This window comes from Chrysemys picta, chromosome 9 (genome assembly GCF_011386835.1).
Source record: "Chrysemys picta bellii isolate R12L10 chromosome 9, ASM1138683v2, whole genome shotgun sequence".
NCBI lineage: Eukaryota > Metazoa > Chordata > Testudines > Emydidae > Chrysemys > Chrysemys picta.
Genome location: NC_088799.1, coordinates 11,064,364 through 11,076,847, shown reverse-complemented (window position 1 = coordinate 11,076,847; position 12,484 = coordinate 11,064,364). Strand labels below are relative to the sequence as shown.

General features: G+C 43.8%; 1 protein-coding gene across 1 annotated transcript; it reads left to right on the top strand.

Moving 5' to 3' along the window:
- Positions 1-8: 8 nt before the first annotated feature.
- NDUFB5 (NADH:ubiquinone oxidoreductase subunit B5) lies at positions 9-10,400 on the top strand. The gene is made up of 6 exons (XM_005285963.4): positions 9-228; positions 2,523-2,608; positions 3,854-3,920; positions 5,562-5,623; positions 8,485-8,591; positions 10,174-10,400. The coding sequence occupies exons 1-6, from the start codon at positions 102-104 to the stop codon at positions 10,292-10,294; spliced, it is 570 nt and encodes a 189-aa protein (XP_005286020.1). The 5' UTR covers positions 9-101; the 3' UTR covers positions 10,295-10,400.
- The last annotated feature ends 2,084 nt before the right edge of the window (positions 10,401-12,484 follow it).

The window sequence follows — 12,484 nt, the reverse complement described above, 5'->3', positions numbered from 1 at the left end:
ACTGAACAGGACAACGTGCCCGATTCCAAGATGGTGGCGCCACGGCTTCGATCTCGTGGGGGGTAAATAGCCAGCGGCCCCGCCCCTTGCCAGTTTCACAGATGGCCGCCATGAGTCTCCTGCTCCGGGCAGCGGCCGCTTTGGGGACTCGCAAGGTCCTGTTCAGGGCGGCAGGCGGGGGACGTGTCTCCTTGCTGGGCAGAAATGTCGTGTCCTCCGGCATCATCGGTATGGAGCCTCCGGGCGGGGGCGGGGAGTTCGGTGTCCTCTGTAGCGGGGTGACCTTGGGGAGCGAGGAGGGGGCTCGGTGTCTGCGGAGCTGGTGGGTGGGGCGGGGGGTTGGGTAGTTGGGTTTCCTCTGGGGAACGGGGTACTGTAGGAAGAGAGAGGTGTGGTCTCCATTGGTGGACGGTCGAGGGGCGCCTGTGGGGGGGGGGGGAGTAGTCTGGAGGACTTGGGTTTTATTCCTGATTCTGCCACTCTCGTTGTGTGATTGATTGTGAGACCGGGGCCCATTGATACCAGCTGGCAAAGGGTTCCCTGTTCTGTAACACTAACTCCTGTCAGGCCTGATAAACTCACTGCACCTAATGCACTGCTTTCATAGTATTTGTCTATGAAGACTTTCATGTGAGGCTTTACATGAAAGCCAGGATCATGCTGATCATTAATCTTGTTGTAAAATGTATGGTACAAACACTATATAAAACGTTATGTATGTGTAATGAAAATGTTTTAAAGTCTGTGTCCAAGGCAGTTCTGACAAACAGGTTTTGGTTCAGACAAAGGATGTTGATTGGGATTCACATGGTCTGTCTGTTGGCCATGTAGATTAAGCACTGTAAAGCAATATAGTGAAAGCTCTGTTTACATATGGAATCAATAGGAAAGGTGCGTACAGGAAAAGAAAACAAGCCATAAGGCTTAGCCTGGCCATGTGCAAAGACAGTGAACTTTGGGATTATTAGTAGAAGGCAAAAAAACATCCCTTGATTCTTCACCGAGGAAGCAAAAGGGCAGTGCTTTTGACATTTATGAAAGCGGGATCACAGTCTTGTTGGTTGGAAATGCTGAAAGAAGGCTTTGGTTGAGAATAGACTGTTTTAGACAGGAGGGTAGCCTGTTAGATTAATTTATAAGTGTAATCTCTAAAACCTGTTATGATTTTGTTTTATATGTAACTTTTCTGTTTCTATTGTCCTTACTTGCTATCTCTTAAATCTTAGCCTTTGATAATAATCTGATTATTGTTTTCACTGTAAATATATTTCAGTGCTAAGATGTTATACAGGAGCTGACTTTCAGTTAAATCAAACTTGTGTATACACTCTCCTCTTGGGGATAGTGAACCTGGTATTTCTGTGAGTGTCCAGTGGTTAAGGGCTGGACACTACAAGGAGATGATTCAAAGAGGACTGCAATGCAAAGTAGAAGCTAGTATAAGCCCAGAGAAGTGATGTTGGGTGGCTGAAGGGCTGGCAGTGTCAAAGACACTCCCTGCCTCTGTGAGGGGAAAACAAGGTGACACAATCCTGGGCACCCTGAGAAAGGGTCACAGTGACCTTGGGCAAAATACTCATTTTTGGTTTCCCTTTGTGAAAAGGAGATAACATGATCCTATGTTACGGGGTGGTCTTTGAGATCTGTAGATGGGAGCTGAAAGCTGTAAAGTTTTTTTTCTTGAAACAGCTAATTAGTAGCCTTCCAGTAGCCTTCTGGAACATCTTGAATTCAGGTTGGTTGTGTTGTATGCTGCTGCTACTTTTCCCCCATGCATGTTTTGTTGCTAAAGATATTTACTTGAAAATGGAGAATTTTCTCATTACCATGATCTTATAATGTGCACCGTTTGAGAAGGTCCTTGAACTGAGCCACATTGAACTCACTGGGATTCTTTGCTGGTGCAGAGATCTGCCCATGCTAAGCTAGTTGCAGGATTGGAACCTAAATGTCCAGCAGGCCCCCACACTTAATGTGTGGTACAGCCAGATATAAACTTCCTTTTCAGTATCTCAGTCATTGCTTCTAGCTATTGATTTCATTTCTGTTCATAATGCAGTGCAAAAGTGAGAGCTTATAGTCATATGCACAAGTGTCCACTTAGGGGCCAATATGTCACCTTCACTCCTGTTCCACAATAGACCTGGGGTCAAAATTTTGGCCACCCTAGTCAAAACCTAGTAGCATGCTAGTGTGTGAACTTACCTAACTGTAGAAATTTTATATGGAGGATTCCTGTGCAAATTACATTTTCTTCAACTCATCTATTTTTCCTCTATGACTTGCTCCATAGAGAGAGTTTTATCTTGAAATACCACCACTTCTGTAGCATACAATTGGGGTTAGCTTTAGGAGTCCTGCTGTCCTAGGCAAAACAACAAATACCTTTACCAGCCTGCAGTAACCCACCTGTTACTGAATGTTTTACTACTTTTTTTTTGGTCCGCATCGCAGAGTTTCTCCTGTACATAATCACTGCAGATGGGAAAAGGACATAATAATATCCTGGTTTAATTTCGCAGCTCCAGTACGACATGGAAGCCATGGAAAAAGAATGTTTGTCATCAAGCCAACAGATTTCTATGATCAACGATTTCTGCACTTACTGGTAAGTTAATTTTTTGTTGTTGCAACTCTTAGTATAACTTAAATAATTTGTAAATGATGGACTGTGTTTAAGGCATTAATTCATTTTGGATGCTATTGCATTGTAAACAATAGGAATGAATGTATTGGGCACTAGCTACACAAACAAGATTTCCTAGTCCCTATCCTGAAGAACTTGCCATTTATAAAGACAAAGATAGATGGGGCAAAGGGATATGTCATACCAGCCAAGTGCTCAGGGTGGTGATTGACATCTATTATGTTAGTGACCTTTTTTTTTAATTGTGTGTATGTGTGAGATATATAAATGAACAGTTTCTCCTTTTTAAGCTATTTTTAGTTAACTGCTACTTTTTTATTGTTGCTGTTTTAAATCCTTTCTTGTTGTCTTTTTAAATGTTAACTGTCATCTGTTTTGCAGGTTTAGTAATGTTTTAGCTGTTGGCTGTTTAAGTTGTGTAAAACTTGGCTCCAAGTCCAGGAGCCCTTCATTACTACCCCATAATAAGTGTATCTTCCTTCCATCCAGCCCACCCACACCAGAGATTTAGGCTCTGTAGGCCTGATCCAAAGCCCATTCAAGTCAGTGAAAAGATGGGCTTCTGATCAGATCAATTATGTGGGGAAAATAGTCAGCCAGGTGGGACTCCTTGGAGTGAGGGCCCTGCAATCACTGGACATTGTTGTATCTTTTTAACAGATTTTGTATAAAATATTAATTCTTAGCTTGCAATGGGTTTTTTAAAAATTGCATTTTGACTCAAGTTCAGTCAAAGGTAGTTTTAGTGCTCAATGATAGTTAATCAACTCCAGGCTTTGAGTAATATTGTTTTACATAGCAACAGTATTGCCTAGTAGTTAGAACAAGAGACTGGGATGGAGAACTTATATGTTGCATTCCCAACTCTGAAACTGATTCAACTTTATAACTTAGTCAAGTCACTTATTTTCTCTGTGCCTCAATTTGCTGTGTTGTAAAAATGGGATCAATACGTGTATCACCTGGGTTTTGAGACATGTTTATTGTTTTCTGAAATGCTTTGAGATCCTTAGCTGGAAACATTAAGTATTCCAGTTGCAGCAATAATCCATATTTGATGGTATACAGAAGAAATATTGTGGAAGTTCAGATTTTGGTGTTCTAATACAGGAGAGATAATGTAAGAGTAACTGAGATTTGCAGAAGAAGTGGTATATTTTTCTGTCAGACTAATCTGGTGTCTTTTTCCCTCCTCCTGCTAAACAGAGATTCTATATTTTATTGACTGGGATACCATTAGCAATAATTATAACGTCTGTCAACATCTTCATTGGTAAGCACTTCTGTGATGTTTAACTAAACTACATTGTTAAAGGTGGATAAAGAAAATGAAATAGGTCTGATAGTATTTCAGACCCTTATCTCTAAAGCTGGCTTGGTAACTATGGGTCATATTTAAGGCTGCATGTCTGTCATGGAAGTCACAGATTCTGTGACTTTCCATGACCTCGGTGATTTCTGCAGCAGCTGGTGCGGTTGGCTTTGGCAGCCCCTGGGCCAGCCGCACCAGCCTCTGCTGGGGCAGTCTCTGGCCGCCACCCCCTCTCCCCCAGCAGCAGTAGTTTGGGTGTGGGAGGGGGCTCAGGGCTAGGGCTGGGGCAGGGTGTTGGGGTGTGGGGCAGCGCTTACCTTGGGGGGCTCGAGGGGGAGGCCAGGAGGGTTCCGTGCGCTGCCCCCACCAAGAGCGCTGGCTCTGCAGCTCCCATTGGCTAGGAACTGCAGCCAATGGGAGCTGCGGGGGTGGTGCCTGCAGGCAGGGACAGCGCGCAGAGCCCCCTGGCCCTTCCACCTAGGAACTGCAGGGACATGCTAGCCGCTTCCAGGGAGCCATGCAGAGCCTGGTAGGGAGCCTGCCAGTCCTGCCAGCTCCCCCCACAGCCCCCAGCACCAGCGGGGGTCCCGGGCTTTTTGCTGCTGCCCTCCACCCCACACCAGCGGGGGTCCCAGGCTGCCCCCCCCCTCAGCACCCGTGGCTCCCCCCAGCACCCGCAAAGCTCCCCGGGACCATGCCCCCCCAGGCAGCACCCATGGCGTCCCGGCCCAAGTTTTAGTTAGAGGTATGTAGTACAAGTCATGGACAGGTCACAGGCCATGAATTTTTGTTTACTGCCCGTGACCTGTCCATGACTTACTAAAAATACCGGTGACTAAAACGTAGTCTTAGTCATGTTGTGTAAAAATATACTGAAGGTGAGAATCCCGTAGCTGACCTAACATCTCTTCCTTCTCATCCTGTTTTATAAAATGCAGGGACGCTTCAGAGAATTGATCAGGAGTTATACATGTGTCTATTCTCCATTTGATATTCTTGTGCCAATCATATTTGCCTCAGTGATGTTTATGTACGTGCACAGTAGAGCTGCCCACATAATGAAGAGGATAATGTTTTCTGTCTGGATTTAAACATATACCTTGTGTATATTCCAAGATAGGTGTACAGAATATACATTTAACAGGACATTGCCAATTTAAAATCAAAATTCTTCCTGACTTTTTTTTTTAACCTACAATGTAATTAACCTTAGATTGCATTAATTGAATGATCAGAGAAAAATGTATTTAATTTTTTTTCTAGCTTGTTTACTTTGTGATGGCGCTTTGGGTACAGTCAGTTTCACTCTTTCCTCTGTATAGTCAGTCATTTCCCCTTTTTGTTGTGTGGGTTAAAATATAGGCACATGTAACTGTAGAACAGAATTGGCGGGAGGACTCAGAAGCAGGTATAGTACCTGAAACTACTTCCAGGCTGTGCCAGCTCCCTTTTTTTGAAACCGAATAGAATCAAATTGATGGTGTCTCTTTAAATACTTTGTGTGTGAAATGCTCTTTAATTGGTCTTTATTTGTATGAGGAAAGTAAAGTGTGTTTCTAAAATGTCAGTAGTATTGAACATCCCTGCGTTTTCTCTTGGCAGGTGAAGCTGAACTTGCAGAGATTCCAGAAGGTTATGTTCCAGAGCACTGGGAGTATTACAAAGTGAGTACAAAATTATGAAAGGGATATGGCATTTCCAGCGCACTCCTTCTCATCATACGTCAATGTTGGGAGGAAAATATTTAAAATGTGTTGGATATATTAATGAGGATATCTGCTACTTTATGTGATTGGGTCTTCATGCAAATGTACAGTTTTCAAATTAAATACATGTTATTTTATTAGACCTGTTTATGGTATTCTAACAGTAACAGATGCAACTGACCTGTAATGTAAATAGTAAGAACACTGTACGTGAAGTTGTGAACATAAAATCCATAAATAACAAAAGCGCTCTGACCAAGTCAAGATCTAAATCTCTTTTCTGGTCACCAGTCCATCAGGGGTTTTTTTGTTTTGTTTTTTGAACACTCCTCTGAGCTCCAGGTCTTGAGATACTAGACTTTAAAATTATGTTGTTTATCCCATCTGAATGACTTTCAATGAATACCAGGAAATTCATACTTTTATAGTAGGTCTGTCAATCACAGTTAATACCTGTGATTAAGTGAAAACAAAATTAATGCATTACTTTTTTTAATGGCGTTAATCACATACCTCTGGGTGAGGAGGGAGGCATCAGCTGTGGAGGGACCTGACAGTGTCCGGTCAGGCACAGTAATGCCAATCCGCCTCCGGAGGGCAGGGAGAGGAGAGGAGAAGCAGTGGCTCCCATCCCAGCTCCAGTGGAGAGGTAGGTATCCTGACCCTGCCATGCCCCACTACTCCAAGCTGGCCCCTTGCTCCAGAGATGGCCCCACCCCTCCCCGCACTGTGCCCCAATGTCCCTAGCCAGCCCTTCACTCCAGGGACCAACCTCCCCAGACGCTATGCTCCATTGCCTCCAGCTGGCCCCTTGCTTCAGGGACCAATCCCCTCTCCCCCCATTTTCCCCCATGCCGTGCCCCATTGCCCCCAGCCAGCCCCTTGCTCCAGGGACCAACACCCTCCCCCCAGTGCTCCCCATTGCTCCCAGCTGGCCTCTCACTCTGGGGGGTACCCCATAGAGAACCGGGGCCTGCTGAGCTCAGCCTCCCTGTACTAGCCTCTCCTCCCATGCTGCATGCTGAGTCCCTGAGGTAAAATATACACTCCCTTGCAAACAAGGGCTCACTCAGCTGAAGGGAGCCCACCTCGCTCAGTAAAAGGAGGAGAGCCTAGTGAGCCCAGTACCAGAAACCACCCTTCCAGAAGCAGTAACAAGTCACCTCCCTCACCCTCCTCCTGCATAAGTCACTGCTTGCTTCCCCTCCCCCCGACATCATCACCCCCGTCCTCCCAGAACCTCCTCCTGCACAAGTCATTGTTTCTCCCCCCCTTCACCCATCCTCCTCCAACACTGACTGCAGATTTCTAAGATGAAATTCTCTTCCTCTTTGGATTGGGAACGAGCCTGGCAAGCTCAAAAACCCAACCCAACAGGAGCAACATCAAGAATTCACCCTTCTGCACAACTCACACCCCTCCCATCTCCACAAAACTGACTTTCTGAGATTAAAAAAAATCTTACCCCTTCAGTAAGCCAAGACTCCTCTCAAGGAGACACACACCAAATAGTATACATAATAAAGGCTAACCCAGCAGCACCAGGGAAAAAAAGCCTCCTGCATATTTCACTCCCCTACTGAATGCTACAATCCTGAGGTAAAATCATTCCCTATCCACAGCAAGGACTGAGTGGACTTGTAGGCTCTAAAGTTTTACATTGTTTTATTTTTGAGTGCAGTTATTAAAATAATAATACCTGTAATTCTGCATTTGTAAGTTAAACTTTCATGATAAAGAGATTGCACTACAGTACTTGTATGAGGTGAATTGAAATACTATTTCTTTATCTTATAGTGCAAATATTTGTAATAAAAAAGTGAGCACTGTACACTTTGTGTTCAGTGTTGTGATTGAAATTAATATATTTGAAAATGTAGAAACACCCCAAAATATTTAAATAACTGATATTCTATTATTGTTTAACAATGCGATTAAAACTGCAGTTATTCGCTATTAATTTTTTTAATCTCATGATTAATCATGATTAATTTTTTGAATCGCTTGACAGCTCTATTTTATAGTATTTGTCAGCAGTGAATCAAAGTCCAATTTCTCACAACTTTTCAGAGCTAAAAACAAAGATTTTGGTGAGAATCACAGCCCTGGTGGCTCATGAGATGTTACTTTACAACTGTCACTGATTTTTTGATGTAGCTATATTTTTCTTTTTGTTTTTAACTGGCTAATGATTGTACGTAGCAATACACAGACCTCTATCTGACTAGTTCAATTTACACTCGGATTGAAAGATTAGATAAAAGCTTCCATGTGCAAGCAGCACTTAATATAAAGATTACTGAATCTTTACAGTAATAGGTTTGGAGTCCATTTTATGGAGATTATGGTAGCAATTTTTGATTAACTCTATTTCAGAAATTGTCTTACTTTGTTCTTAAAATATCAAACACAGATTTTCCCCCATGGTAACTGTGTTTTTTTTTTTTTTTTTTTTTTTTTTTTTAATTCCACAACAGCCTATTCTATTGTGTGTTATCTTGGATAATGTCAAAAATGGCAAATGGGTAACTTTTTTCATAGGCCCCGATCCTGCAAACATTTACTCATGTGCTAAACTGTGTAACTGTGAGTAATCCTGCTTAAATTAGTGGTACTCATGATAGTAAAGTTAAGCACATAAGTATTTGCAGAATTAGGGGTATGCAGCCTAACATAATTTTTAATTGCACTTTATCACGGTAAGTGGTACTAGAAAGGGAAATTTGATCACATTAAATATTCTATCATTATTATTTGTGGAGGGTTCTTGTGTGGAAATTATATGAATAATCTAATATTCTTATTTTCATCTCTTCCAGCATCCTATAACTAGGTGGATTGCTCGTTATCTCCTTGATTCTCCTGAAAAGGAATATGAAAAAATGTTGGCCTTAATTGATATTGAAGCTAAAAAAGCTGACCTAAGGTAAAGATAGGATGGGTTTGCTGAAGCTTTTAAAAGCCAATATATACTGTACTAAACCATTTCAATTATAATACAATAGTATAATTTTTCTCTTAAATTGGACATCTGATCAGGGCTTGAAAAAATCACCTGGCCCTTGGTGAGTGAGAAGCTTTTTGTGGCAAATATTGGTTCTAAACCATCAGTTTCTACAGAATGTAACTTTAGTTTAAAAAAAATAATAATTGTAACAATAACTCTTCAAACACAAACCAAGTGTACACCAATGCAGTTTTATCTTCCTGAGTCAGGGACAGACAACTCCTGTGCCTCTGCTAATGCTTATAGATTTGGTCTGGTTCATTGCTTCTGTCCAGAAAACCATGGGCACCAGTGACATTGTCCATTATCATGTTAGTGTCATGCTGCTGTTGCTTGGGTAAATTGAGCACTAACAGAGGAGGTGCTAAGCTTCTTGGAATGTTGCCCCTAGACTTTCTTGGTGGAACCCCTCCCACCTTCATCTTTCCTGGTTATTTCTGACTGGAAGGAATCTGGTAAAGATTTCAGTTCATGATTATGAAGGAGACTACTGTCTATGTTTAGAAATCTCATCAGGTTTTTTATTGTTGTTATTTTATTATTTCTTCAGCTAGTTTACTGAAAAAACAAGTAAATACACCTCTATCCCAATATAACACGACCCGATATAACACATACAATGCGGTAAAGCAGCGCTCCCGCAGATCAGCACATCAGCTCCAAGCTGGGGTGCTCCGCTTCCTGCCGCCGGTGAGTGCAGGGAGGTTGGGGAAAGGACACCCCCCTGTACTCACCTGCAACGGGAAGCGGAGTGCTGCAGCTGGGAGCTGGCAGAGTGGAGCGGGCTGGGGACCGGCTGCTCTGCTTCCCGCTGCCGGTGAGTGCTGGACCTTTCCCCAACATCCCCCACCCCCCACCTCGACACAGCTGGGGCCAGGGCAAGGAAAGCGGAGCGGGCTGGGGCTGCATTGCTCCACTTCCCGCCACAGGTGAGTACGGGGGGCTTCCTTTCCCCAATCTCCCTGCACTCAGCGGCAGAAGCGGAGTGCCGTGGCTGGGAGCTGGCGGAGTGGAGCGGGCTGGGGCCGGGCTGCTCCGCTTCCCGCCGCTGCCAGTGAGTGCCTGTCAGGGGGTAGGGGATGTGGATAGGGGTCGGGGCAGTCAGGGGACAGGGAGCAGGGACTTTGGGTAGGGGGTGGGGTCCTGGGGGTGATTAGGGACAGGGTCTCTGGAGGGGGCAGTCAGGGGACAAGGAGCAGGGGGGCCAAAGCAAGTTCGATATAACGCGGTCTCACCTATAGCGTGGTAAGATTTTTTGGCTCCAGAGGACCGCGTTATATCGGGGTAGAGGTGTATAATGAAACACAATGATGGAATATTTAACACCATGGATAATTCTTCATATTTGTAGTATTGTTCCCATGGACATCGTAGAATGTATAGGACCAAATGCAATGCTGGTGTAAGAGGGTATGACTCCTTTGATATCAGTGTTAAATGTGGCCCATGGAAGATGATAAATTACATGCTAAATTTGACTTTCATTTTCCATTTCTTACAGGCTGAAGGAATTGGAGGCACGTCGACTAATGAGACAGAGGGGAGATGGGCCCTGGTATTACTATGAGACCCCTGATAAAAATCTTATTGATCATTCTGCTAAAGCATCTCCTGACAATTAAGCAGTTAGTCCACTGTTCCAAAAGAGCACCCACAAATAGCGACTGAATAATGTAATGTGTATCCTGTTGTTACTTGCTGACTTAAATAAAAGTTTCTATTTCAGTATTTTTCAGTGTTGATTCTAGTAAGTTTTTAAATAGACAAACTTGTTGCTAATCATGTACAGCTGCAAAATGTGTACAGATGGAGAGAATGGCTCTCATGTCAGTTGCTAATAGTTTGTCTGTTTCCCAAGGGTGTCAGTAGGTGATACTGGTTTTGTAACACATTTTCCCCCCCAGAGGACAGTGGTCACCAGCAGGGCCGGCTCTAGGATTTTTGCCGCCCCAAGCAAAAACAATTTTGGCTGCCCCCCCCCCTCCCGTTTTTTTCTTAACCCACCCCCGGCCCCGCCTCAACTCCGCCCCTTCCCCAAATTCCCAGCCCTGCCTCCTCCCCCCAGGCTCTCAAGCCTAGGAGGGAGGGGGAGAAGCAGCGCGCGCGCCGCGGCCACTTGGGGTGTCCCCCTCCCTCCCAGGCTCTCAAACCTGGGAGGAAGGGTTAGCAGCGGTGCGCCAATCAGGTGTTTCACGCGCTGCGGACGCTCGGGATCTCCCCCTCCCTCCCAGGCTCTCAAACCTGGGAGGGAGAGGGAGAGGCGGCGCGCGAATCAGCTGTTTCACGAGCCATGGTGCGCGAGCGGCAGCAGCGGAGGTGAGCTAGGGCGGCCGGGGCACATTTTTAGGGGCGGCCAGAATGCCGCCCCTAGAAATGTGCTGCCCCAAGCACCAGCTTGTTTTGCTGGTGCCTAGAGCCGGCCCTGGTCACCAGCTCATTTCACACAGGCCATCAAACAGCCAGGCTGACCTGAGCTAGATTGGAACAAGTATCTGAGAGGTGAAAGACTCTATTCCATTACCAAACCATCTGATTTGTCTCTTATATATTCCCATACCTAACTTTAAATGAAATGTATGAGAAAATAAATCATAACTTTATTTTTTATGGATAGTAATAAATGAAATATAAGTCAAAGCACTTTTTAATTGTGAAATATTTCATAGAATGTAAATTAAGTGATTTTTTTTTTAATTAAATCTTCAGTTCTTTGGAACCTCTCAGATTCAAAAGCCCCATCTCTATCACTATAGACAACTCCACTATCTTCCCGCCAGTCAGGCTCACAACCTTGTTATAATAGTCTTCACTCTCATTGTTTCGTATCCAAACTCTGCCCATAGCCTTTCACTGCTTCCTCTACATCCCTACGAATAACCTTCCTTCCTCACCACTCAGGCCATGCTACTCTCCTGTATGAATCTCTTAATTAGCTTCTTGCCTTCCTCCTCAGTTTCAAACCTCCCACCATAGTCTTTAAGGCTCTGCATAACTCAATGACAGTCTGCTCTCATTTCCTCCTATCGCCAACCATTTCCATATCGCCTATGGTCTTCCTAAATGCCTCTTTTATCTCTTTCTTCCACTTGTGTCTAACCTCTGAGGTTAGACACTCCCTCCCTGTAAAGCCAATTCCTCTGAAAGATACTCCTTCCACAAAGCTTTTTAACAATGCGGTGTGGCCTTTTTTTTTTTCTTTAAACAAGGTTTAAAAAAATCTGCAACCTCTGTTATGTTCTTTACTATAATGTATCTGAACTAGACTGTACGCTCTGTTGGGGCAGGAAGTGTCTTCATCCATACAGGGCTGAAGACACTGTCGGTGCTCAATAAATGCATTCATATTTAAGAAACTCCTACTACAGAGTGATACCTTTATAATGAAAAATATCTGGGGTAGATAAGGTTATAGTTTCAGGTAACTGAGTATAACACACAACTAATACTTTTTGTCGTCAAAGTGATTTTTAAACCCAGCTAATACTCTCACTAATCCTGGGAAGTTACATATTATCCATGTTTTACAGATGGTGTAATTAAGGTAGAAGTTGGGTGACTTGCCCAAATCCACAGAATTTACAGTATTAACAGGCTACATACTATTTGCATTATATATTAGATGCTCTTTTGCCTTGTGACACATGAGGCAACTCAGTCTTTCCACCTCCATCTGTCTAGTGCCACATTTCTTGCCCCATTTTAGTCTTTTTCCATGACAGCAGTATTTTTCCTCATTGGTTTTGTTATGTCATCTGTTATCCTCCTCTTTTCCGTCTTCCACCAGGTAATATCCAGTCAAGAATTTGACTAGG